The following is a 27864-nucleotide window of genomic DNA, read 5'->3' as shown; positions in this document are numbered from 1 at the left end:
TATTGTCATTACTTGAAGTTTACTGTCAAACTACACAAAGAGAATTACACGTTGTGTATTTAAAAGAACCACATTGCTTTGCTATAGATAAGTCCTTTTAGCTTAACGCTAATAAACATCACAAAACGATACAAACGGACTAACGAGTAAGAATACTCACAGGCATATATTCGTTATCCTCTGCAAAGAGCGACTAAGGTTACTGCGGCTTACTGGGGAGCTGAGACATAATAAACTGCCTCCCGGTGGCCAAGGCCTGTACACCAGAAGGAGCAGCACAATGTCCATTGAATTGAAACAAATAATGTTCCAAAAATTGCTAAATGTATTTACATTCTATTTAATTATGTCATTACTGTATGCTTTTATCAAATATATTTTAAAAAATCCATGACAGACATTTTAGTTGTTTTTCTTTTTAATGGGGGGGGAGGCTGGAACGGATTAATGGTATTTCCATTTATTGCAATGGGGAATGATCACAAATTAAACTCGTATCTCAAGGCACCACTCTACGGAACCTTCATCTGAAATGACTGACCTGTTTAAGCGATCATTTTCACTGGGCTTGTACAGTACATTGAAAATTACATTCATCTATTTAGTTATTTTAAATACAACTTACAGTGGGGGTTGCATATATTTGTCAGGTTATATAGATCCGAAAGATGGTGGGTCTTTGTACATTTTAGCTTCCAGTGCAACACTCTGCATTGGTTTCTGTCACAAGTCTGCTTGAAGTGGCATTACACCACATTTTCCCGTGGGTTAGTACATTCAAGTCTGTATAGTGAACCGCCCTTTCACTTGGTACTAGTGGCTATACTGTCCTGAATTGACCAGAAGTAGAATGCTGTAGTTCATTTTCACTTTCCAATGTCAAAGTCACACTTCCTCCCTCTCCTGTGAAGTTCCTCTTTTTGAAAGTTTGCTTTGTATCTCACTCATGCGTTAGCTTCGTCATGCTGTGACACAAGCAAAATGTATTTGACTTTTGCTGAATTACTGGTTTGTTCGCATTTTTTCACTTCCTGCTCAGGACCTTTTTAGAAAGGTGAACTTGAACGCCCCCTGCAGGCCAACTAACTGTATAGAAACTACAGCGAACCCTCGCCCCCAATTTCTATATATATTTTTTTAATAATTGCCTATATTAATTATTTAAACCCTATACATGCCCTTTATCCTTTCAAAGTCATCTTGCAACGTTAACCTTAAAAATAAATGGTTAACCAATGATGTGATTTGGGGGGGCGGGGGGGGGGCAAATGCACCAGAAAGTGAGGACCCTGGCTTGTATGTCGCAGCTTCGCAACCCATAAAAGTACCAGTTACTACGTTTTATTATATTTTTGACTCGGTGATACATCAGTACTACTATTTATCTTTGACTGGGCACTAACTTCACCTTACGTTGAGCAGCTAGCCATCAGCAGCTGATCAGCTGTTCACTTCTACCACCGCCAGTAGCGATTCGCACCCGTCTCTGCATCATGCTGAAGTTTACCACCCTGCTTTTTGCCTGTCGGACGTCTACATTCTCCTGCTGCTTGGTGTCAAGCCAGTAGCCAAAGCTAGCTCCTCCTCCACTAGCCTGGCGGCCCTAACATCATCTATATTTTAATTGAGATCAGTGTCCTTGGGTTCCTTGAAAGGCACCAGATAAAGCTAAGCTATTATTTCTTATTATATTTTGGATTGAGTAGATATAGGTGAAAATGGTGATTCTCGAATCGGCAAGGGCTAACTGTATTTGCGTATATTCAAACCATCAGCCCTATATTATGTGATTAAATGAAGTGATGTTGCTAAACTACAATGAATTTTATTTCACTTTCCTCAGGTGTCAACTGTGAAATCAATGAAGATGACTGCGCCAGCAACCCCTGCGAGTATGGGGAGTGCCAGGATGGCATCAACGAGTACAAGTGTGCGTGCTCCCCAGGATACACAGGTATGCGTGGATGTACGCCAGTAAGGTCAATGCAGTGGTGCCCTGCACCAAATTACAATGTTTTCGAGTTACGAAAGAGGTCAAAATACATTCTTGGCACTGAACGTTTGGGTTCTAAAAGCAGTATTAAAGATTAGTTAAAGATACTCATCCACGCACAAATACAATAGGACATACAGTAATTACCTGTATAAAACCAGTTTATATCTTTACATTATTACGTTTGTTTATGTTCATACAATGCAATGCTATTTCTCTTTATTAAAAACAGTAGTTGTGGTGGTTGTTTGGGGAATGCAACGGATTAATGGCATTTCAATGAGGAAAATGTACGCGCTCGGACACGTAACAAATAAAGCCGTCCCACTATATGATCGTAATGCGACGTTTCAAGCTGTACTGTAACCCGATGGCACTTTGGATGCTCTTAATCATTGAAATCCTTTCTCCAATAGGACTCAAATGTGAGGTCGATATCAACGAGTGTAACTCCAACCCGTGTATGAGCGGCGGGACCTGCATTGACAAGGTGAACGGCTTCCACTGCCTGTGCCCGCCCAGCACCCACGGCCTTCTGTGCCTCTCGGGGATCGACCACTGTGAGCACCAGCCTTGCGTGCACGGCGAATGTATTGAGCAGCAACACGGGTAAGGACTTCTCGTACGCCACTCTGAGGTCATAGCTCTCGTTTGCACACAGGCCTGCTCTGCTTTCCACGAGTGGATCCTACTGTATGTGGTTACTTCGAAACTCCTCCTTGTCCTCGTTACCAGGTACCATTGTGAGTGTGAACCCGGCTGGGGAGGACAACACTGCGAGCAGGAAAAAGACGAGTGCCAGCCCAACCCGTGCCAAAACGGTGGCTCCTGCTTGGACCGACATAACGGGTACACCTGTGTGTGCCAGCTTGGATTCAGAGGTAGTGCAGAGATGGATTTCTCGCAATGTGATATTTACACTACTCGTAAAAAGTCTGTGATATTGGACTTTGGGGTGAAATTTCAGGATGAACTCAAAAGACTCTATAACTTTTACCTTCTGTTTCTGCTCTCAGGTTTGAACTGTGAGAAGAACATTGACGAGTGCGCGTCCAATCCCTGTTTCAACCAAGGCATTTGTATGGACAGAGTCAACGGTTACACTTGCCAGTGTAGTCCACCATTTACAGGTTATGTCTCCAAATTTGTATCTGACATGTTTTTGGTATTTGATATTCCATAATTTATTTTTAGGCCATATATTATATTTTGTCCCAATATGCCCAAAATAATATATGTGTCTGATCCGCATCCATTTAACCACATGCTCTCCAGCATGGTTGCTGAATAGATGTTCTTTCCTTCCTAATCTTTGGAGTTATGAAGAATCTGACCATGCTTTTCCAATTAAATTCCCTCCAGATCCTGATTTGTTTTTTAGCGTGTGTGTTTTACATGTATTCAACCATGCTTCCTCGGTTATTTGCACTTTCAAGTCCTTGTATATAGAGAGACGAAAATTCTCTGCATGACATCAAAAAACTTCTGTATAGATCCGAAATCACGCTGCACTTAAGCTTTTCGAAATATGCCAACAGTTTCATGATAAGTGGCAGTTTTGATGTCCTTCTCATGATAATCCTTTATTTGTAGGTATCGATATCTGTCGTATCCATCTAATTCAAATGTATCACTTAATTTTTCAAAACTCTGCAGCTTACTCCGTTCAACTATTGTACTGTGATTTTCTTTCTCAGCCATGTTTATCAAATCAGCAGTGAACCTATCATCAAATGCAAACCAACTCCAAATCTTTGTCTCTTTCCCCAAATTACACTTTTCAACAACAACATTCCATATTTCGATTGTAGTTTTGGGCATCACATTCAATTGGTTACTTAATATCCTCAGTGCGCCTTTGTGGGCTATTAAGTTTCTTCTCTCAACGCCCGTCATCCCCATGCCTATGTTTTTCCATTTTGCAACATACCCATCCTTGCACCCATCCCTGTCTTGTCACTCTTTCCAAATTAAGTCGTTTCGTCAGACTACCATTTAATTTTAATCCTCGCCTGTGGCTCTTGGTACAACGATCTAACGCAAATCACTGATTCTTCATTGAATAAAATTTTTCCCAGTCTTGTCATGCTTTTTTTTTACATTAGAAAGCTCTCGCAGCGCACCACGAAACAAAAATGCCCTAAATATTATAAGCACTCAAATAATGCTAATTCCATTGCAATTTACTCACAAATTGACATAGTCAGTCAGTGTGAAATCCTTCTCTTGTATAAATGCACAGGTTAGGCATTTCAACAAAGTGCAAGACAAAATCTCTGATTGATCATTAAAAATGGGTTCAATTGTCCCAACAGGTAAAAACTGTAAGGACGAGCTTGTTCCTTGTGCTTCTCATCCGTGTGAAAGAGGAGGAGTGTGTCGCCCGACTGCAGACTACAGCTCCTACACTTGCCGATGTCCTGCCGGATGGGAAGGTACGTCTCTGATCAATGAGAGAAAATGTCAACATTTTATGTTTTAATCGATGTGGAAGTACACTGTCCTCATCCATTTCTTCATTCAGGGCCGCGCTGCACGGAGGATGTCAACGAGTGCAAAAAGAATCCTTGCCGAAATGGCGGTCGCTGTGTGAACAGCCCGGGCAGCTACATTTGTAAATGTCAGCCAGGCTACAGCGGCCACAACTGCCAGACAGATGTTGACGACTGTTCACCCAGTGAGTTTGCCCTCCTACTGTATTTCATCTACAATGAATCCCCATTTTTAAACCGACCCACAACAGTTTAAAATCTGAAATATAGACAGACCATATTCAAAAGATTTTTTTTTTTTTTTTGTTTTACGCACTCAAAAGCTCTAAACACACTCATTAAAACATACTTACTGTTAACTTATTATTGTTCTCACTCTCTCACTATTCAGAGACTATCGTATACCATCACTTTGAGGAATCAAAAATAAGACTTGTGCGCACAGTTCTGCATTAATATATGAGGCAAAGTGTGATTCAGATTGTGTATTTGTCACTCGTAGTTGGAGTTCATTGTAAAACTGCATAGTCAAATACCAAAATTTTCAACAAACCATTTTGATTTTATTTCAATTTATTTCATAACATAAAAAGGGTAACACAAATTTACAATAAAAATAAATTCTGATTTTAAAAGCACAAGAGAGAAAAATAGATCGTCTGTCTTCTGTGCCCTCCAGACCCGTGCTTGAACGGAGGCTCCTGCGTGGACGATGTCGGCGGTTTCGCCTGCGAGTGCCGCCGAGGTTTCGAAGGGGGCCGCTGTGAGACGGAGATCGACGAGTGCGCCGGCCAACCCTGCTGGAACGGCGCCAACTGCCGGGATTATGTCAACAGCTTTGTGTGCGAGTGTCGGGCAGGCTTTGATGGCATCCTGTGTGAACACAACATCCAGGAATGCACTGAAAGGTGAGCCGCGGAATCGATGTACTTTAGACCCAAACTTGCTTTTCTAGTGAACTTTAGTTTGGGCTTTTCTGTGAAATTTCCGGATTTCACACCAACGCCCATTATCCATAACTTTTTGTGAGTGGTGCATGTTCCGCAGAGGTCAATACAAATGTGATATTTTGAAACAGTGACAGTGATAAATAACTGATTCACCACAGTCAAAAGCATATTTGAATAATTCCTCTTCCTCGTCCCTCCAGCTCTTGCCTAAATAACGGCTCATGCATTGATGACATTAACACCTTCTCGTGTCGCTGCCGTCCCGGCTTCTACGGGACTTTCTGCGAGTATGAGCAGAACGAATGCGACTCCCAGCCTTGTAAGAATGGCGGCACCTGCACGGACGGCCTGGGCACCTACAGATGCACATGTCCTGTGGGCTACAATGGACAAAACTGCCAGGTACATGCTATGTTTTATTAGTAGATGGGAGAAATTACAGAGGAAACTTCAAACCCAATCAGTTCCCTGATGGTGGTTGACTTCCAAGTTCAAAATGTTCCTTTATTCCAGGCTCAAACTGTTCCCATCATAAAACCTTTATTGTAGTGTTCCCCAGCCTATTTGTGAATTGCTGCTTATGTATTGACCTATTAGCTGATAATTATTTGGGGAACCTATTCTCCGTTTGTTTGCTGGAAAACCTGCCCCTTTCACCGTTTTGGTGCTTTTTGAAACACCTTGTGAGATGCACTGTACTCTCTCATTTTATATTCTGTCCTTGGTAACCTCTTGAGTGACTCAAACAGTTGTTCATGCTACCGTTTACAGAACTTTGTCAACTTGTGCAGCCAAGTGCGCTGTCACAACAGCGGCTCCTGCTCTCAAACGGCGACCTCATGGACCTGTCATTGTCAAATGGGATGGACTGGACTTTACTGTGATGTCCCCAATATGTCTTGCCAGGACTTTGCTGCCAGGAATGGTGAGGGATTTGCTTTGATCATATGCGCTACTCACAAAATGTTTTTGTGACTTGTGTACGTGGTTAAAATCCTTTACGTGACTGAAATAATCGATCTTCTTTTCCGTGAATTCCGTAGGTCTGGAAGTGGAGAGTGTTTGTAAAAATGCAGGGCGATGCGTGAACGTGGGTAATTCCCACCAGTGTCTGTGCCAGCCAGGATACACGGGCAGCTACTGTGACGATATGGTCGATGAGTGCCAGTCAAATCCCTGCCGCAATGGAGCTACATGCAAGGACTATCAGGGCACATATGAATGTGTTGTAAGTAGATTGTGTTTGTTTGCACTTGGTCGGATGTAGCTTGGTACGTGGACCTTCAGTAACAACTAACCCGACTTAATCCACCTTTTAAAATCGCTACGATAACATTGCAATTACAGAAACCATCAATTACTATACTAAAACGCAGTACAACAGCATGTAACTGTGCCATTTAAATCATCTTGACCAGTTCACAATCAATACTTGTCTACTAACATGACTAATAACTAATAACACAGCAAATCGCTACAGAAATGTTTGCTAGTCAAAGTTTGCTGTGAAAAGTTTTGCCCTAACCAACCAATCAGAGGATTAGGGGGGGGGGGGGGGGGGAATATGCTGATGTCATCGAGGGCCAGCGCTCGAGGCCTGTGAGGACGAAAATTGAGTTGTGATAGGTTAACGAGACAGTCTCATTGCTAATATAGTTTCAGTCACATAAAAGCCATGGGCAGATAAGATTGACCTGGCAACACATAGATGCTGAAATCTTAAAAGAAAAACGCAAAAAAAAAAGCTAAATTGGCCCACCACTGTCACTTAGCACACATTTTATTTCTCTAGTGCAAGCCAGGCTACCAGGGGGTGAATTGTGAGTATGATGTTGACGAATGTCACTCGAGGCCCTGTCTCCATGGAGGAACGTGCATAAACCTCATCAACCACTTCACCTGCGCCTGCCCACCCGGAACACAAGGCGAGCCCAACTCCAGGTTTACATCATCACGCTCAAAAGAGAGTTAAATGTCACATCATCTGCTTGTCCTCTATTGTGCAGGGCTTCAGTGCGAAGTGAACGTGGACGACTGCGCACCCAAGCCTGGCTCGTGGGAGCCCCGCTGTCTGAACGGCGGTCAGTGTGTGGACGGAATAGGGCGATACATGTGCTCCTGCCTGCCGGGCTTTGTCGGAGAACACTGTGAGGGGGATCTGAACGAATGCCTGTCCGAACCGTGCCACGCCACCGGCAGTCTGGACTGCGTCCAGCTTGTCAATGACTATCAGTGCCGCTGCCGCCTCGGCTACACAGGTTTGCTACTTTTCCTTATATGCTAAGCTTAACGTGCAGGGGGATAGGGACTCAAAGACACTACGTAACTTCCACTAACAACCCAGGCTAAACTTAGCTCCTCCCCAACATACAAATATTTTAGCCTATAAGTCGAGATTTATCATTTCACTTCTACTTCCTCGACACCTGTTAGTGCTTTCTTATTACTCAAGGCATTGGCACCATTTTGTGACATCTTAGGACATTGCAGGAAAAAAAAAATATATATATATATATTGTTCGTGCGTTCACTGTACTGTTTTTGCTACATTTGTTTTTCCCCTGATGTCTCCTTTTCTCTTTATGAAAGGTCGTCATTGTGAGTCCATGGTGGATTTGTGTCTGTCCAAGCCGTGCCATAACAGCGGCGTCTGCTCCATGAACATGAGCTCAGTCCATGGCTACACCTGCTCCTGTCCCCTTGTAAGTTTCCCAACGATGGTTCTTCACGAAAGCCATCAAGTTGTAGTTTTAAAATATTTCTGTATGAGGCGGAGCCACGGATGGACATTGGAAAATCAACGCTCAATCTAACAATTGATACTTTTTAGAATATTATACAGTAAATCCAAACAATTGGCGAGGGACAAGGTCCAAGCCCTGACGCGAATGGCATAAGCTGTGTATAATTGACCCCACCCCCGCTCTCCACCAGCGAATAGCTGAGAATTGCTTCCACAGAAAAACGCTACCAGGTGAATTAATGGATAGGCCGGGAGTTCACTGTATATATTTAATTTTAGACGCAAAGAAATACTATGGAAGGTCCTGTCGAATGTGTAATACTTTTCACGTAGATAGCTTTATTTCATTTTATTTAATTTTTTGCAATTCTATTAATAAATAAGCATGAACACACAAAACGGAATGGCAGACGGACAGATTGAACCTCATTGCATTAAATGTACAGGCCGCATTGAGTTGACGTCCTGTTCTTCTTTAGCCCACCAACCAGTTGAGACGGACTGTATTATTCTCCACACTTTATTCCTCTTATCACGCTTTATCACTTAATGCTTGTTTTTCTCTTGACTAACCTCTTCCCCTTCTTTAATCCTCATGCTTGCTTCAGAGGGCCAAACGATGGCAGAGGTATGGTAGACAAGCTGTAAATTTTCAGGAAGTCTTGCAAATAGTAATAAATGTCTTTCCCCTACATGCCATTGTAAAGCGTTATTGCCACTACACAAACACGTATAAAGTCAGATGTTCTGCTTTTAGGGCTTCACCGGATTCAACTGCGGTGATCTCGAAGGCTATAGCTGTGCCAAGCTCCACTGCCAGAACGGCGGCAACTGCGTGGAGTCACCAGTGGGCCAGCTCTACTGCCAGTGCCAACCAGGCTTCAGCGGGCCGCACTGCGAGAACAAGCAGACGTGCCCGACGCCCTGCCAAAACGGCGGAACCTGCATTAACGACCCTTCCAACCCGTACCTGTACAGCTGCCGCTGCCTCACGCACTTCTCCGGACGCTACTGCGAGAACAAAGTGGCCGTACCGCGCACGCCTTCCTGCCCGTATCTTCAGTGTGAGCATCAGTCGGGCGATAAAGTGTGCGACACTCAGTGTAACAACCACGAATGTCAGTGGGACGGAGGAGACTGCTCGCTCAACTGGAAGCAGCCTTGGGTTAACTGCACCGCCAGTGTTCCTTGCTGGGATTACTTTAAAAACGGACGCTGCGACAAGGAGTGCGACAACCCCGGCTGCCTCTTTGACAGCTTTGAATGCCAGGAACATGCGCCCAGCACCTGCAAGTATGTAGCCCATTCCATTCATTGGAAAAATAATATGTAGTTTACATCAAATTGTACCCTTTTTCGTCAGTTGAAACCCATGAAAAGTAAATTTTTTAAATTCCATTTTACATACTGGATGGAGTCATACAATTTGTTGACGATCATTTTACATTTTTGGACAAGGAAACAGTTGAATGTAAGATGATAATTTGTTTTGAGTGACAAGCGTGGTCACAACGAATTAAACTCAAAAATCAAGGCTGCACTGAATAGAAAAAAAAATTAATTATGCTAACATTTTTTCCAGGTTTTACAGCCTGTGCATTGTGCAGATAAAATGGAATTAAAAGGGTTAAAATATAACAATGAATGGCTATTTTGTACGAATGACATTAACAGTCATTAACATTACCATTAATTAAAAACTTTATGCAGTAAAAGAAGCAAAAATGGCCACGAACAGACCTGACTGTAAATTAAAGAATTATACCACCCACCCTGTGTATTTTCCAGGTATGACAAGTACTGTCCGGACCATTATGGTAATCTCGTGTGTGACTGGAGCTGCAACACGGAGGCCTGCGGCTGGGACGGTCTGGACTGCGCCAGTGATACTCCAGCCAAAGTGATCGAGGGCACCCTGGTTATCGTGGTTCGGCTGCAGCCGAAGGAGCTGATTGAGGACTTGCGTGGTTTCTTGCGCTCCCTGGGAGCCCTGCTCCACACCAACCTAAAGGTGAAGCTGGATGAGAACAAGGAGCCCATGGTGTACCCGTACTATGGGCCGGAGGATGGGCACGGGCGGCACTTACAAAGGGGCAAGCGTGAGCTGGAGAGAGAGGTTATCGGGTAAGGATAGTGCTAACTCGAGCATTTTTTTATGTTGATTGGGTTGTTTTTTTGGGGGGGTTTTCCAGGATTTACACTACGATACAAGCTGTCGTTTGGAGAAAAGGGGCTTCAAGATGTTTAATGCCACTTCCAGTTGAAGTTGACTGTCAAACAAAGAGAATTACACATTGTGTATTTAAGACAACCACATTGCCTTAGGACTGTCTGCTTAGCGTAATGCTAACACACAGTGCAAAATGCCACAGATGAGCTAATAAATAGCGTCGGAGTCTCTGTGTTATAATCGAATTTAAATGAATTGCCTTTTATTGTCATTGTATAACAGCATACACAACAAAATGTGTGTCTCTCCTGCACTCCTTTAAGCAATGGACGTTTGAACACAAGCGATGGAGCAACACGTAGACAGGCAATTTAACAATACTCGATGGAATATTTTTCTTTATCCTCTGCAAAAATGATAAATACTGCAGCCTACTGAGGAGTGACCGTCTCTGTATATTGGTATGTTTGTATTATACTACCCCTAGGTGGCTAAGGCTCACACACCAGGAGTCGCATAATCACAATGAATCATGCTTCACAAACTATTTAATTCTTTACATCCTGTTAAATTACTATATATTTTATAAAGGGACCAAGGTACCACTGTACCGCAGTAGCAGTCAAAAATGACACCCAACTTACTGTGTTATTGGTCAAATAATATGCCAATGTTTTGGAGCCAGTCTTTACATGCAGGAAAACCCTCTGAGGGTTAGTTGTAAAGAAAAAAAATAATTTTTCACACAGGATATGTTTTTTTGTTTGTTTGTGCAGTTCAGTGGTCCACCTGCAAATTGACAACCGGGAATGTTCCCAGAAATCCGAAGACTGTTTCTCAAACACCAACGAAGCTGCTTCCTTTATCGCAGCGGCGCACATCAAGGCCGACCTGCCTTATCCTCTCGTGTCTGTTAACAGTAAGTCGGACTCCTATCGGGCCACGTCAACAAGAGCCGACACTTCATTTACAAAAGTCCTCGTTTCACCCGCAGGTGACCTGACGGTTACAAAGACGACAACGTTTCCCATGTACATGATCGGAGTGGCGTTTGTCATCATTCTGCTCATTCTGGTGTTGGGGATGCTGGCGGCCAAGAGGAAGAATAAACACGGCGTGCTGTGGCTGCCCGATGGCTTCTTGGCCAATAAGAATGACAAGAGGAGAGAACCTGTCGGTCAAGATGACTTTGACATGAAGTGAGTGATAACTGCAATTACACTTATGATGCTGGATTTACACTACCTCAGGGATGGGCAAACTTTTATGACCGAGGGATTTTTGCATTTGAGGTACAGATGGGACATATGGGCAAGGTCATTTTCAGATGATGTAAAACAGACTTCTGTCCATCCATCCATTGTCTTTACCGCTTTTCCTCACTCGGGTCGCGGGCTGCTGGAGCCCATCCCAGCTATCTTCGGGCGGGAGCCGCGGTACACCTTGAACCGGTCGCCAGCCAATGTAAACACACACAAAGTTAAAATGTGCATGTAAAATAGTAAAAAAAAAAAAATTATAATGAAATAATAATTCAAGCACATTTTAAAAATTATTAATATTTAATGTTATTTTATTTTAATTAACACATTGTGTATTGAGATAAATATGAATAACAAATAGTATAATAAAAATAAAATTTAATTAATACATTTAATAGGCATAACAATCACAATAAATATAATAATAAATGATTTTGCTTTTGAGTGTAACTATTTTTAATAATGTTCGCTGTCTTACACGTTTTTTTTTACACAAGTCCTTTCACAATCCATTGAAGGCTTGCCCGCAATCATCTCATGAGATTTAAATAAAGTTTGAAATGTCGATTTGAATAAAAAAACAAAAAACTGTATTACTGGACTCTTGTTAGTGTCAATGCTCAGTGGGAATAGAGCGGGCCATTCTAAAAACAAGAGTTCAGTGTCAAGATATTAGAGATATTTTGTACAATTGGGATATTTGATTTTACTACATTGATTTTTGTCCATGCAATTGTCAGCCTCAGTTTCTTAATGAGCTCTGAAGAGCACTTTGAACATGTCAAATATGATATACGTGTTTTCAAAGGCTATGTCTAAACAATACATTGTGTTTATTGTTTAAACTGTAAAAACGATGCCAACAGGAAAATGTTGGTCCCAGGATGACAACAGTTGAAAACCACTCACCTCAGAGAAACTAAACGGGCTTGTGTCTACCACGTAGTGTAAATCCAGCCTTGGTTTAGGAATTCTTTCTTCTCAAGCTGCTGACTGACGAGGAGAGATAAAAGTAAAAAGGTTTTGATGCTCAAACTAGAAATTTCAAGAGCCAAGATGGAGCCATGATGGATGGACGTCAAGGCCAAAGGTGGATGGACGATGAGGTTCCAGCTAAGATTCCGAGGGTGAGTATTAAAAGGAAACACTCTGAGCACACGTGGTTGTCCGATGTACGCTGAAAGTGCACGTTGCCTTTTGGTAGAATGAAGACAAGCCCTTGCTAACCATGTCTTCTGACGGAGGGGTTGACCGAAGGGAGTGGACCCTGCAACATCGCAAGGCCGCTGACGTCATTCTGACCCCGCCGCAAGCTGACATGGATACAGACTGCCTGGATGTCAACGTCAAGGGACCCGGTAAGAACGCTTGGAGGGCTTCAAGGCCAGAGGTCAGAGATGGCAACAGTACTCTGTACTAAATTAGAAGTACAGATACTTCAGTTAAAAAAAAAAAAAAAAAAAAGGTAAAAGTACTTATTCAATTCCTGTACTTAAGTACAAGTAGATGTTGAAAAAAGTAACACGCCTATTTTGACAAAGTAAGGCTACATTTCCACTATGCTCCCGTCGGCCACGGCAGCCCCGTGTCAGTCCACCGTGGCAAAACGGTATGGTTCAAGTTAAGGCAGGGGGTGAGTATGGGCAAACGTAACGGTGACATGGATGCCCGTGAGAAAACCTGAACAAATGGCCAAAATCCAATGCCAGTCTATGTTTCGGGAAAAAGGGGCTGCTGTGGCCGCTCGTAACCTTGGGTAAACATAGACAAAGGAGTTGAAAGTACAGTCGTAAAATGATATGCAGTACTTAAGTTAAGTGCAGATACCGGAATGTATCGAACATATTTGCACTTGGTTACTTCCCACTAGACTTTACACGATCAGGATTTTTGGGGCCGATCAGCGAGTTTAAAAAAACGATAACCCGATCACTGATCAGATCACAAGATGGAGGAATGTGTTTATTTAAATGATCTGTTCATTTGCTGTATATACTTGTGTACTTAATTGCTCCAAAAATTATATTTACAATAAATAATGTATCTTTGTTCCTCTATAGTGACAGACAGAACAATTGATAAATAGTCTTCTATTAGATAGCAGGAAGTAAATGCAGTAATTAATGTATCCACTTTTTGTGGCAATTTTATTTGTTTGTGTGCCGTGAGATTTTCAATTGTAAAATATGTTCCTTGGCTCCATAAAGGTTGGAAATCGCTGCTCTCGTCAGATCGTGTATTCTAATCAGTGAGGTCAAACCAACGTTACATGACAGAAATAATGGGTGCCAACTTACTGTAATTCAATTACTTTATTTTTAATTAAATGACTTCACTCAAACCAAAACTTTAGAGCATGATTCGACAGAACGGCGACATGTTTATCTCCAACCGTTCGTGCTACCATTCGCTTGCTAGGCTACATAACGTTTTCATTGCCTGCTTGTTAGCCGTATCGTATTAAAAGTACGTGAACATACCTCAAGCAAGCCTTAAACGAACGTCCTCTCCTGTCCTGTGACCACCAACACACGTCTTTCCCCATTTCGTCCTCATAATATAGTCGGCGTGCTCCAGTCTTGTCGTCGCCACAGTAACGAGTGTATCCGGTCGCATTTGAGTTGACAAGATAAATTTAGCCCAATGATCGTAAAAAACGGGATGCGGTGGTATCGGAATACTAGATTTTATTGCAGCAATCTAACAGTGTAATCCGGGCATTACGTGTTGTCTGTCCCACACCGCCGGCGTTTTTTTTTTTTTTTTTTTTTTTTAATAAATAACTTCATTGGCCGTCAGACATTTACAGTACTACGTCAAAAGACACGTGACAAGGCTAAAAATAAACTAGTTTTTGGATTCAAATTTACTGTGCACGCGGCAACGCGGAGTAAATGTCTTTTGCGGAGCCGATCAATGACGTCATTGATCGGATCGACGAATTGTGACATTAAAGCCGATCAGCATGAAATGATAAATATCGGCCGATACCGATCAGCCCGATAAAATCGGTGTAAAGTCTACTACGCACCCCTGTTAATCACGAGAATGCCGCCTCTTCCAGATGGCTTCACCCCGCTGATGTTGGCTTCACTCCGCAACGGCGGAGGCCCCGACTGCTCGTTGCCCGGAGAGGAGGAGGAGGAGAGCGGAGGCGATGAACCGGGACCGAGCGTTATATCCGACCTGATCGCACAGGGTGCGTCGCTCATGGCCCAGACGGACCGCACAGGAGAGACGGCGCTCCACCTGGCCGCCCGCTACGCCAGGGCAGATGCTGCCAAGAGGCTGCTGGACGCCGGCGCTGATCCCAACGCCCACGACAATATGGGGAGGACCCCCCTGCACGCTGCTGTGGCAGCAGATGCACAGGGTGTCTTCCAGGTGAGGACAGCATCAGTCTTTAACGTCACGTCTACATTCGTCCTGAATAAACTTTTTCACCATGCAATGCAAAATCAATGCAAACTAGAACTAGTAGAGATTCCAACAGCTTCTTCCCTCTTGCGATCAACATCTTAAACACCTAACCTATAATTCCATTACAACAAGCTGGCAATTTTTTGACTTGAGTTCGTTGTCACATTTCTGTGGGGCCAATTATGTATTACTCGTGCACACACTGTAGTTGTCTCGCCATGCTGCACTATTTGCATATACTGGCCACTCATGCCAGAGTAGCATCTGCTCCATTTGCACACTGATGGAGGAGTATCTGTAACATTTGCACAACCGACATTGTCCCAGATGATCGCACTACTCGTCACTTTATACCGCATACACTCCTTGAAGTCTCGGCGCCCTTTGCACAATGGTCATTGCACCGGACTATTGCAATATTAGTCATTCTAAGTGCCAGAGGACTCTGCATCTTTTTGCACAATTGTTTTTTTGTCAATGTCTTTATGTCTCCAAAGTGTTCTGTAAATTGACTGTCTGATGTCTAAGAGCGGCTCCAACTACCGGAGACAAATTCCTTGTGTGTTTTGGACATACTTGACAAATAAAGATGATTCTGATTCTGATGTCACTTCTAGGTTTGCAATAGTGCCGATGGCAGTATTAGTCAAGGCAGAGCAATTGAGATAAACGGGTAAAAGGCTTGAATGATGAATTTCGCCATTTTTGAATGTGTGAAGTGTCAGTCGAAAAGATAATGTTACGTGCCCAAATATTTTAAACATACCTGTGAGAAATCAGGTCAGTGGTAGCCACTCACTCACTGTTCTGCCCCCGGAAGTACAGTACCCTGCCGCCTATTCTTTTACAATTATTATGAAAAGGTAATATTAAATTACCAGCAACACTAACTCAGTGATTCCCAACCAATCACATTTCTCTCTCTGCATCTTTGCTTCATCCTAGATTCTCATTCGCAATCGTGCTACAGATCTGGATGCCCGAATGAACGATGGCACCACTCCACTAGTCCTGGCAGCCAGGTTGGCTGTGGAGGGCATGGTGGAAGAACTGATCCACTGCCATGCTGACATCAACGCTGTAGATGACCATGGTCAGTAATGCACAAGTGAAGCCTTGATTTTTGTATTGATTTTTTTTTTTTTAAATAAATACATTTCCCCTTGAGATTTGGTTAGCAAGCATTGGAATGTACCATGTTTGCCAATAATATAATGTATTGAAATGTGGCTTCTTTTTAAAAAAAAATTCACTAAGGTTATGTTACAATTATACTGCAATGTTGAGTTAATGTAATGTAAATGTATTTTTAGATCTGCCCTGCCACAAATAGTGACAATCCCCAAGTCATTGACACCTCCCGAAAAAGGGTTATAATTCCTTGTAGATACCACAAGATGGCACCAAAGCACTATATTCATATTAGACAGGGCTTTTCACCGAAGCACAAAAACAGCAACGAGAATATGTAGGGGAACACTTATTATTATATTATTATTACAATTTCTGACCAACAAAGACTCTTCTTCTGGGTTAACTTTTTGTGTCATTCTGTTATTCCAGGCAAGTCCGCGCTTCACTGGGCCGCAGCAGTTAACAATGTAGAGGCCACTCTTGTCCTCTTGAAGAACGGAGCCAACCGTGACATGCAGGACAATAAGGTCTGTTCAGATACAGTACTGCGTTGTCTTCGTATAGGTGTACGACTACGATAGAGTGCTACCTTGACTTACAGTTCTAATTTGTTCCGTGACCAAGCTTGTAGCTCAATTTACTGGGACATCAAATCAGTTTTCCCCATTGAGATAATTGAAATTATATTAATACATTTGTAAGTCAAGGCACCACTGGATGACTTTAGCAAACAATGTGGACAAGTCAGCCTGATGCCTTTAACTCTTTCCTTCAGGAGGAGACCCCGCTGTTCCTGGCAGCCAGGGAGGGCAGCTTCGAAGCCGCTCAAGTTCTCCTCGACCACTACTCAAATCGCGACATCACCGATCACCTGGATCGTCTTCCCAGAGACACGGCTCAAGAACGAATGCATCACGACATCGTCCGTCTGCTGGACCAGTACAATTTGGTTCACAGCCCCCACAACGGGCCCAATCACATCGGAGGAAATTCTTCGGTGATGTGCGGGGCCAACGGAGCCGCCTTCATCGGCATGCGTCCCGGACCGCAGGGGAAAAAGAGCCGGAGGGGCGGCCCAAAGATGGGAGGTGTCGGCGGGGGAGCTAAGGAGCCCAAAGACATGAAGGCCAAGAGAAGAAAGAAACCTGCCGGAGGGGAGGGTCCGGCTGCGGGTGCCGGCGGCAGCGGTTCAGGTGGCGTAAACGGCGTGAAGGCAGCTGGAGGACTTCCCGAGAGCTCCGTCACCATGTCGCCCGTCGACTCCCTAGAATCGCCGCACTCGTACGCGGGCGATGCATCCGGCGCGGCCTCCACCACCGCCAACTCCCCGCCCCTCATGAGCAGCCCCGGAACCAGACCCATGCTGCCCCCCGTCAGCCACATGCTGGGCCAGCAGCAGCAGCAGCAGCAGCAGGCTTGGGTGGGCATGAACAAGCACGGCTTCGGCGGCCACATGTTCGGCCTGGTGCCGCACACCATGGGGGGCACCCACCGTGGTATGGCCCAGCACCACAGCCAGGGCCCCATGTTGACCCCCATGAATGTCACCATGAGTCGGGAGCAGCTGCCCCCCATTGTCACCTTCCAGATGATGGCGCCCGGCGGAGGCCAAGCCATGCTGAAGCAACCTCAGCAAGGCCACGTGCAGGTGACGCAGGCCCAGCCCCAGAACCCTCAGCCTGGGCCCGGCCACCTCCACTGCAGCCAGGGTTTGATGTACCAGATGCCGGAGCAGATGAGCCTGGGGCTCTCCCACCCCATGCAGCACCCCCACACCGTCACCCATGGAGGGCCGCTGCCTTCGTATCCGCCCATGCAGAGCCCGGTGGATAAGTACCCCACCCCGCCCTCCCAACACAGCTTCACCCCCGCCGGCTCCGAGGGCACCACTCCCGGGCACCCGGCGCACCCTCCGAGCGAGCACCCCTATCTCACGCCCTCGCCCGAGTCCCCGGACCCTTGGTCGTCGTCTTCGCCGCACTCTAACTCGGACTGGTCCGACGTCACCACCAGCCCCACCCCGTTGGGGAACGGCCACCACGCGCTGCCCTCCGCCCGCCACACACACATTCCCGAGCGGGCGCAGCTGCAACCGCAGTCGCAGCAGGCGTCCCAGCAGGCGTCCCAGCAACCGGCCCTGGGGAGCAGGCAGGTTTTCGCGTAGGCAAAGCAGCCAAAGAATGACTTCTGGGGATTCAATGCGCTTCAACGTTGACGCAGAGTAACTTTCTCTCTTCCCGTCGTATGTTATAGTTGTCTCTCTTTGCACTTAAGAAAACTTGGTTATAGTTCCTAAAACCTCCCTGAGCAAGAAATCAAATACAGTGGTGCCTTGACTGATGAGTGCCCCAACTTCCAAGGCTTTGTGTTGCCAGACAAAATTTGGGTTCAGATGCAATATTAATCATTTAAAACTTAAATATACCCCAAACTATGATCCCAAACACATTTGTATCATTTCAAACTCATCTTACAACATTACCCTTAAAAGCAAAGACTCTCTGTAACTTGCAGTAACAACCTAGGCTAAACTTAGCCCCTCCCTCACATACAAAGATCTAAGAACATTCACGTATTGTCACTCCAACATACTTCTACTTGTTACTACTATTGATGGTACTACTTTTTGTTTTGTTTTGTTTTTAATTGTGCTGCAAGCCAAAATTAGCAAACCCGCAAATAAAAAATGAAAACACTTGCAAGGGGCATGGAGCAGACAAGAGTTCTGACACTGACTGGTGTGAAAGTGGGGCGGGGGGGAGAAAGAGAGCCACACTCACTGATGTGCTTTCACACGTTTATTGGACTGGTCAAACAGTCAAACACAAATGCAAAATAAGAACACTCGCAAAGAGCTGCTGTAGGCCACAAGTCACACCCAGATACTCACATGCAGTCTAACCGGATTTCAGCTCCTGACTTCACTTAATAGGCGGTTTAACAACAAATTGAACTTGTGCAGTAAGTCAAGGTACCACTGTACAGTATACCAAAAAAAAATGTTTATTATGAGCTAGAATGTTTCCATGTGTACCAAACAAACATCTTAGCTCCTTGTTTGCTCACGTCAGATTCATTTGGCAACCAAACGTGGACTTATTATTTTTTTATGATCACAGAGATGGACATCGAGATGAGAGCGGGGATGAAATGCGTCGGATACTTTTGTCGTTTCTTTCTGCTACGTTACATGCTATCATATTTATGCCACGATGTGTGTTCATGTCGAAACCACTCTTCCTAGGCCAAGTGATCTGAAGCTTTTACTTGCATGTTGGCAGTTTTTGTTACAAAAATAACAATCATAGTCGCAAAGCTCCATAGAATTTTATGTCCGCCTTTGTTGTTGTTGTTGTCTCTCTCCACTTTTGGTGTGTTGAAACATACATGGACGCACAGCACATTCTGCTTGTAAAGTCTGAGATTTTACTTAGAAAAGACTTTTTTTTCAAAGGCTCTTTATATATATATATATATATATATATATATATATATATATATATATATATATGATTACTGTGCGCACTTGGATGATTGTGAATGTTAAAGGTGCATATTGATGATTTTTTTAAAAACTGCCTCTGTTTTTCTGTTTCTTCCAAAACGTTATAACTTTTTTTTTCTTTTCTTTCCTTTTTTTTTTTTTTTTTTTGCTTAATTACAATCATTGTCTGCTATGTTTTACTTGTCATGATGCCTACGCCAAGTCTGGAGGGCCATCAAAGTATTTAGTGACTTTGTGTGATTTCGTTTGTGGAAAGACGTTTAAGCAGTTATTCGATAGTCTTCATATCTTAAGGTCCATATACTAGTACACTCTTTGCCCTCGCTAGCAAGACAATTGTGCACACTGGGGAAACAACTGGCTTACTCATAATGTTTTTCCTGGCTGCAAGTGACACTTTTGACCCAATTCATATTACTAGCAAACTACTGTTTTGCACTAGTAACACAACTCGACCCATCTTGTAGGCATGTGATATGCACCAGTAGCCTCTTGGACCCTACTAGGTGGACCAAACTGCCGACTAGTAGTTTTTGCCTCAATAGTAACGTTGTTTTACTAGTATGCAGAAATCTTATACAGTAGTGGGAAGAAAAATGACTAATTATACATGTATCATGTGGATTGTCTTAAAAGTGAGGACAAAGATGTACTAGTATATGGATGACTTTGGTGTACTAGTAGGACAATGACATGTAACTAGTGAGGTAAAAATGGTCACAATTTGACAACTGCGTGCTAGATGTTAACTCGGAAAATTTTGTCAGTAGTACTAGTGTTAGCATTTATTCGATATCAATAATATTAGTGCATTTATTCCATATCCTTGGTAATCGAAGGCAGTTGTGTAAAAAACATTCCCAGTTAGCCATATTTGTTCTACTAGTGCGCTGAATTGTCTTATTATTGGGGCTGAAGATCATACTAGTACATGGATCTTAAGCTCAAGGATATTAAATAAATGCTCAAACGGCTTTCTGTGTCCACGTGCATCCAATACAGTGGACGCAGAGTTGGAATTGTCTTGACCATAATCCCAAACAAGTAATTGTGTTTCAGTTTCCACAAAACACAATTGATATTTCTGCACATATAGCAAGCAAAAGCTGTGTTTATAAGGTCTGTATATATTTATATATGAACATATATCGGTGTTTCTTTTCTTCCAACATATGAAGTAGTTGTGGCCATGTTTTGTAAACTGGAGCTCAAACTGTTGTGTTGAAAAAAAGATCAACCAAGTTTCCTTTCTGAATTAAAGCCCGGATCATCAGAGATGTGTGTGTGTGTGTATGTGTGAGTGTAAAGAAATACATCCATCCATCCATTTTCTGAGCCGCTTCTCCTCACAAGGGTCGCGGGAGTGCTGGAGCCCATCCCAGCTATCATCGGGTGGGAGGCGGGGTACACCCTGAACTGGTTGCCAGCCAATCGCAGAAGAAATACGTCATGTATTCAATTTTTGTTTGTTTTTTGTTTGTTTGTTTTTTTAAATTGCTCACGGCACCTTTTATTAGTCTTACAGCAGGGAAAATTGTAATATTGGCTTTACATAAATAATGTTGATATACAAGAAAAAGTAGGTAACCTTATCTATCTGTCTTTCTGTCATCTGTCAGGCTGCAGTCTGGTGTTGCCTTCAGGGACAATTCGAGATCAGACGATTTTCACTCAACTGCTCTATCTTAAAGTTAGAGTATGTAAATTTTGGCGCAATCATTTAAAAACAAATATGTCTTTATATCTTGTTGAGAGAGAAAACATTTTAGTTGCAAACGTAATTATGTTGCGCAGTTCTCTAACTGGCCTGCGGGTGGCAACCTGCCGACAACAACAGCAGCACCAATCCGCCCTGGGATGTAACGAAGAAGAAACCTACCGGACGTGATTTCTTTATTATTTTTCAAGCGATCCGAACGTCCAGTTCACATTTTCAGTGTTGGCTATTTGTATCTAAATTAAAATGTTATTCCAAGATGCCCAATGCGTCATAATGTGCGCGTCTCCGTGGATGGTGGTTGTCCAGGGTGGCTCAACGTACGACAGGACGTGAACGAAAGAAAGAAAAAGAAAGAACTGCATTTGTAGCTGCTTCGGTTTTGACGTTTGACATCATCGGACTAGGCGTGAGCTACAATTCCCTTTTTGTTTGTCTTTTTATGTCTTCAATACCTCATTAAATACACGCTAAAGGGTAAGAATAACTCCCTCTATTCCAGGGGTGTCCAAACGTTTTTTTTAAAGTTTTTTTTTTTTTTTTTTTAACTCGAAGGATGCAAGGGCGACTTTTGACATTACTATTTGATTTACTTAACACGTTAAAAACCAATCAGTGTAGCTCGCGAAACGCTAAGCAATAATATGTAACAGCTAAGGCAAAAAAGTTGAAATATTTTCTTTTGTGTTTTGGGGGCGGTGGCCAGCTGCTCTGTACAGGTGCGTGTTTGTGATTGGTGGAAAACAAGGAAGTTGGTGGGGGGTGGGGACTTTGCCCTGCCGCAAATGGCGAGTAATTGGTGCCTCACTCCTCCCAAAAGGCTTGAAATGGCCGAGAGAATTTAAAATCCAAACTACAAGCCATAAGATTTCCCCTTCTTTCTCAACCTTCATGCACTCGTGGATGGAATCCTGTGGGGATCCTCCGCAGCTCCGTCGTCACGGCCAACTTGATGTCGTCCTTGAAAATGGATGGCCTTGTGACGTCACGGGCGGTTAGGAAGGTTGCTCCCGTAGTGCCATGTTCTCCGCCAGGAAGTGTCTGATGCTCAGGGCATTCTGAGTCGGCGCGTTGTCATGGGGCAGCAGGCACGAGTTGTTCTGTCACAAGTCTCGTGTCGCTTGATCGTCTGGCCCTCGTTGAGGGGGAAAACTGTATGTCTTTAGTGAAACCTTTATGACACACCTCGTGGATGCCACAAGCGGGCGGCAAAGCGCTACCTTAGTCAAAACTGAGCTCCTCAACTCACTTCAACGTACAGTAGTGCCTTGAGATACAGGTTTAAATAGTTCTGTGAACACCGAAACACACATCATCTTTCACAGTTGAAATGAATGGAAATGCAATTAATCCGTTGCAGCGTCCTCAAAAAATACAAAAGTGATGTTTTCAAATGCGGAAAACACCACTCTATGATATTTGACTTTCAACAAATATATAGTAATAACATAATTCAATAGACTGTAAAGAATTCATCAGTGTCATGATTAATTAATTTCTTTTCTTTATCTCGTCCTCTTCTATCCGATCAGCCTTCTTCCCGAACGGCCGCCATGGTTTCATCTCGGCTGAAGTACCTGTCTCTGGGCGTGCTGGTGTTCCAGACCACGTCCCTGGTGCTCATCATGCGCTACTCCCGGACCCTGCAGGCGGAGGGCCCGCGGTACCTGGCGTCCTCGGCCGTGGTGGCGGCCGAGGTCATGAAGATCTTCATCTGCTTGATGCTCGTCTTCAGAGACCACAGTGAGTGGATAGACAGCTAAATCAAAGTGACAAAATCCATTTAAAACACAACCAATTTCTTCAGCTGGGAACAAAAGACAAGGTGGGCCCTCTATTTCCCGTCAGCTTGCAATGAACAACGCAATATAGTCCACTATATGAATGACTCGCAACACAGCCTTGTTAAAATCAGACATGTCGTTTGGCCTCTCCTCAGGCTACAGCGTGCGAGCGTTCAACATCGTCCTTCGCCAGGAGATCGCCCACAAGCCCATGGAAACCCTCAAGCTGGCCATCCCCTCGGGCATCTACACCCTGCAGAACAACCTGCTCTACGTGGCCCTGTCCAACCTGGACGCCGCCACCTACCAGGTACATCAACAAAGCCGCGCTGTTTTGTTCTCCACGCTGACTTTCGCCGCGTCCTTCCTAACTTCCTCCCTCCCTCCCTCCCACAAGCTCACGTACCAGCTGAAGATCCTGACCACGGCTCTGTTCTCCGTGTTCATGCTGGGACGCCGGCTGGGCATCTACCAGTGGCTCTCTTTGATCATCCTCATGACCGGAGTGGCTCTCGTACAGGTAGCTGGTCAATTTTCTCCATTTTCACTTATACAGCTTGACTTAAAAGTTTCACAGACAGCTCGCCTGTAGTTAAAACGTGGACGCACATTTGGTGCATCGCCAGTAATTGCACCAGTTTCACCCCCGTTTCACTCTTTTGTTTTGTTTTTATAAAATGCCGTGATATTTTCATTTAAGACACTTAACAAAAAATCATGTTTTGGGATGTTTTGAGGTGTTATTTTTGTCCACTTGGGTTCGTCATCCTCACGTTCTACACTGCAGTATCTGTGACTTTTAATGCGTTTGGCTTTAAAAGGCGGGGCTTGGCCTGGTGAGTGCCGTGAGCGCCAGCGAATTAAGAGTATAGTTGCTTGTTGTTAACTAAGGTTGGCTAGCTAAGTCGTGGGGCGTCAGCTGTGGCCGTTGAAAGTCATTTATGAAGGTGCGTATTAATTCTCTTTATTTTGTTCTAAGATCTTTGTATGTTAGAGGGGAGCTGAGTTTAGGCCAGGTTGCTAACGGAAGTTATGGAGGATTAACTTTTAAGGATTATGCTGTAAAATGAGTTTGAAATTATATTTAAGTGTTTGGGGATCATATTTACAGTTTCAACTATTAAAATAGGAGATTGTAAACATTTTTAAGCTGGTATCACTTTCTTGCATTTTCCCCCCCCCACTATTTGTGGTATAAATTTGTCCTGATTGCTGCATTTCTAATGAGTAAACGTGGCCATTTTTTTTTGTTTCAAATCACTACGTCTTAACTAGAGCAATGACTCATTATGACCAACCAACGGTCACGTGGGAACGGGATGAACTAATGAAGGATGAGGTGTTGGGAACAAGGGTAAAAAGTTGCGGTATCACCTCCTCCACATCCCCGCGACAACAGAGAGTTTATTTTTTTCGACCAGACGATTTGATACAATAGAAGAAGACAAAAGCAACTTCATTACTGTGTCAGCCCACTTCTTTACGCCTCCCTTTGGCACTGATGAAACGCAGCTGAGTGTAATTGAGACTGCTTACTGTACATTCTAATTGAATCATTTTTTTCAAGTACAGTTTTTTTTTTTTTTTTTTCCTATTTTTTGATGCGCATTGTTAATGTTCAAACTGTGCCTGTTCACTTTGAACTTGGAGTCACGTCGCGCACGCTGTGATTGAGGCATCTGTAATCCACTGGTGACGATCAAGACATAGTGATTCTTAGAATATAGAGGCACAGCCTTCGATGCCTCATCTTATGTCTTGTGTCCGCAGTGGCCGTCTGAATCCTCGGTGGTGGCGGAGAAGGCGTCCGTGTCCACGGGCTCCCAGTTTGTGGGCGTCACGGCCGTTCTGGTGGCGTGCTGCTCCAGCGGCTTCGCCGGCGTCTACTTCGAGAAGATCCTGAAGGAGAGCAAACAGAGCGTCTGGATACGCAACATCCAGCTCGGTCAGTTAAAGTTAGCCCGTGTACACACTTCTAATCAAATCCATGGCAAAATTTTTTTCACCTCTTATCACGTTAGCCATCCAATATTTTTAGAATCGCGTATTCTACCGATTGGCACGTCGAGTAGTTGGATAATCGGATATTAACAATACCAATACAATACAATAAAATAATGTGCGTGTGAGGTGCAGGCATTAATTTTGTACACTTGGAGTCGACATCCTCAAGTACTACGTACTACACTGTAATATCTGTGACTTTGAGTGTGTGTGGCTTTGAAAGGCGGGGCTTGGCCCAGTGAGTGACGTGGGCGTCAGCGAGTGAGAGTGGAGTTGGCTGTTTTGGCTCTGCTTAGCGGTATACTGTCAACTGGCTAACTGTTAGCTAGTTTGCATGGTGAGTGACTGGGTGTCAGTTGTTTAGAGTTAAATTTTTTATTAAAAATATGTTAAGTAATTCATATTAAATGAATTATTAGTAATAAAATAAAATGCATATCATTTAAATAAACTTTTTTACATCATGCACCTTAAATCTTTTAATGTCTTCTACGAATGGCCCGGCTTTAAAACTCAAATGTGGCCCTTGAGCAAATTTTGTGTGCGGTTTTAGGGATGTTCGGCCTGTTTTTTGGCTTTTTCGGGATGATGAGCTTCGACGGGGACAAAGTGATGGAGTCGGGAATGTTCCAGGGTTACAACGTGGTCACCTGCGCCGTGGTCACGCTGCAGGTTAGTCTCGTTGCCCGCCTCCGTCCCGCCTCCGTCCATCTGCGTGCATGTGTTTGTTTTCTCTCAGGCGCTGGGCGGTCTGGTCATCGCGGCGGTCATCAAGTATGCCGACAACATCCTCAAAGGTTTCGCGACGTCGCTCTCCATCATCCTCTCCACGTTTATTTCCTACTTTTGGCTCCAGGACTTCGAGCCCACCAGGTACATGCAACAACCTCTTCTAGCGTCCGTTGTCATTTGCCGTGGCATCTGTAAAGCTAAAGCTTTTACATTTGTGTTTTTAAGTTTATATACCCTGGCAGTATTTGTAAGCGAACATGCGTGATCGGTCAAAACATTTAATTTTTAAACCCCAAAACTCTGAAAGCTTAATGCTAACATACACTGCGAAACGCCATAGATGGGCAAACATAAATTAGCATAGGTGTCACGATAATTTTGAATCAACTGCTCCGTAAACATACATGAAGTGGCAATGCTTACAAACAGAAAACACAACAATGCTCAGGCATATATTCATTCACCTCTGTTGGTAACAACTTATTATTTGAGCTAAGTAGGGGACCATCTCTGACTCTTCGTCTTGCTTCTTATGTACGACATCTTGTGACACAACGTGGTACTGCACTGAAGGCATGCAACTCGAAACTCGTACTTGTCTGTATACTGGGAAAACCCGTGAAAAATTGCTTAACAATCTGCGTTATAGCGGGAGGACGCTGTAATTTGTGATAGATTTTTTGGTTCCCCTTGTCCAATTGTGTCATCACCAGCGTCTTCTTCTCGGGAGCCGTCCTCGTCATCGCCGCCACATTCCTCTACGGCTACAAAACCAAGCCGTCCCCCAACCCCAGCAGGGCGTGAGACGGACGGAAAGCCCAGCGCGACCAAAAGGAGGTCAGGGAAAGAGAGGGGGAAAGGTCAGTCGGGAGGGTGTACAGGAACAACTCAAGAAAAGGTCAAGCACAATTGTTGTTTACACCTGAAGTGCCTCAGCTGGGAGAGCGAAATCACAACTTTTTGCGCAATCATTCCATCTGTAGCAATAATGTCTGCATGTGTAGTAACTGAAGAACGGCTACTATGGAAGGCTAAGAGTTACCTCATAGGAAATACATTACAGTGGAACCTCGCTTTTCACTGACTTTTTTTTCATCGAAATTATGTCCCAGTTTTCGTACATCCGATGGGGCCCCCTCCCCCCCCCCCTCACCCCCTCCAAAAAAAAACAAGACTCAGACATTCATTTTCCTGGAGTCGATCATCCCGCGGGTTCATCTGGAGCATTTTAGTAAGTTTTGTAAAAAAACAATTCAGCAGACAGCTTAGATGTATTTCACCATGCAAGCTTTTAATAACAACTCGGAGCAATAACAACCATCCTGGGAATCAGAGTAATTCATCCTGTCAATAGTCAGGCCTTCAGAATAAAAAGAATGCAATATAATAACAGTTTCAACACAATTTCGTTGGTCCCATGCTAGCTTATTTAGCAGTAACGCCCAGTAAACAAGCACAAAATTGTTTTGAGTATGGCCGCATGATAAGGCACCATGGGGCCAAAGAAAGTGTGGTGAAACTGTTATTATGATGGCATGCTTTAATTTTGAAGGCCAGACATTTGACAGGATGTCAAACCGACGTTGACCCAATTTGCCAGAGTGCTGCTGAGCAGACCGGGAGGCTTGTTATCGCCTTGAATTGTTCATAAAAGCTTCCATCGTGGAATACGTTTTGTGGTCTGTTAAACCGTTTTTACACAATATGACAGAAAGTTCCGAGTGTCAGCCATAAATAAGGCGAGAAAGACGAGAGAATTCAAGAAAGAACTCTGAGAAAAGTACAAAAATGGCTCCCCGCTCCTCGCCGTCTTTCATTCCAAGAGTCTTCAATAAAGGTAATGATTAGGTTAAATGATTTTTCCATTTCATCTGTCAGATTTATTTCCCGCTGGTTTCTGTATGTAAAACTATAGTTATTCTTCATAAAATGTTTTTTGTTAATGTTTTTAGGTGTCT

General features: G+C 43.8%; 2 protein-coding genes across 4 annotated transcripts in view; both read left to right on the top strand.

Annotated features, from left to right (window-relative positions):
* The window catches only part of notch2 (notch receptor 2), a 57041-nt gene extending 37277 nt beyond the window's left edge, over positions 1-19764 (top strand). The window contains exons 13-35 of the mRNA XM_061683159.1: positions 1844-1954; positions 2410-2602; positions 2729-2874; positions 3010-3123; positions 4309-4428; positions 4518-4670; positions 5165-5393; positions 5636-5837; positions 6207-6360; positions 6479-6663; positions 7228-7360; positions 7442-7693; positions 8025-8137; positions 8936-9471; positions 9967-10302; positions 11125-11267; positions 11343-11547; positions 12650-12737; positions 12815-12968; positions 14675-14994; positions 15976-16123; positions 16594-16691; positions 16940-19764. Of these exons, the coding sequence (XP_061539143.1) occupies positions 1844-1954; positions 2410-2602; positions 2729-2874; positions 3010-3123; positions 4309-4428; positions 4518-4670; positions 5165-5393; positions 5636-5837; positions 6207-6360; positions 6479-6663; positions 7228-7360; positions 7442-7693; positions 8025-8137; positions 8936-9471; positions 9967-10302; positions 11125-11267; positions 11343-11547; positions 12650-12737; positions 12815-12968; positions 14675-14994; positions 15976-16123; positions 16594-16691; positions 16940-18328 (5522 nt within the window). The 3' untranslated portion in view covers positions 18329-19764. The remainder of the gene's footprint in view (positions 1-1843; positions 1955-2409; positions 2603-2728; positions 2875-3009; positions 3124-4308; positions 4429-4517; positions 4671-5164; positions 5394-5635; positions 5838-6206; positions 6361-6478; positions 6664-7227; positions 7361-7441; positions 7694-8024; positions 8138-8935; positions 9472-9966; positions 10303-11124; positions 11268-11342; positions 11548-12649; positions 12738-12814; positions 12969-14674; positions 14995-15975; positions 16124-16593; positions 16692-16939) is intronic.
* Positions 19765-21562: 1798 nt separating this feature from the next.
* Positions 21563-27853, top strand: LOC133406683 (UDP-N-acetylglucosamine transporter-like). 3 transcript variants are annotated; one of them, XM_061684466.1, is made up of 8 exons: positions 21563-21863; positions 22919-23129; positions 23326-23480; positions 23568-23690; positions 24941-25115; positions 25728-25846; positions 25914-26047; positions 26620-27853. In XM_061684466.1, the coding sequence occupies exons 2-8, from the start codon at positions 22940-22942 to the stop codon at positions 26708-26710; spliced, it is 987 nt and encodes a 328-aa protein (XP_061540450.1). In that variant the 5' UTR covers positions 21563-21863; positions 22919-22939; the 3' UTR covers positions 26711-27853. The 3 variants fall into 3 exon arrangements, with proteins under 3 accessions (XP_061540450.1, XP_061540449.1, XP_061540448.1); XM_061684465.1 differs by having other exon boundaries at positions 21563-21795; positions 25914-26713; XM_061684464.1 differs by having other exon boundaries at positions 25914-26713.
* The last annotated feature ends 11 nt before the right edge of the window (positions 27854-27864 follow it).

Source organism: Phycodurus eques, chromosome 8 (genome assembly GCF_024500275.1).
Source record: "Phycodurus eques isolate BA_2022a chromosome 8, UOR_Pequ_1.1, whole genome shotgun sequence".
Taxonomy (NCBI): Eukaryota; Metazoa; Chordata; class Actinopteri; order Syngnathiformes; family Syngnathidae; genus Phycodurus; species Phycodurus eques.
This window is presented reverse-complemented; position numbering and strand designations above follow the sequence as displayed.

Coding starts and splice junctions, on each gene's coding strand:
- LOC133406683 (XM_061684465.1), top strand. CDS start 22,940: ATGGTTTCATCTCGGCTGAAGTACCTGTCTCTGGGCGTGCTGGTGTTC. Junction 23,130..23,325: donor GCTCGTCTTCAGAGACCACA/GTGAGTGGATAG, acceptor GCCTCTCCTCAG/GCTACAGCGTGCGAGCGTTC. Junction 25,116..25,727: donor GATACGCAACATCCAGCTCG/GTCAGTTAAAGT, acceptor GTGCGGTTTTAG/GGATGTTCGGCCTGTTTTTT.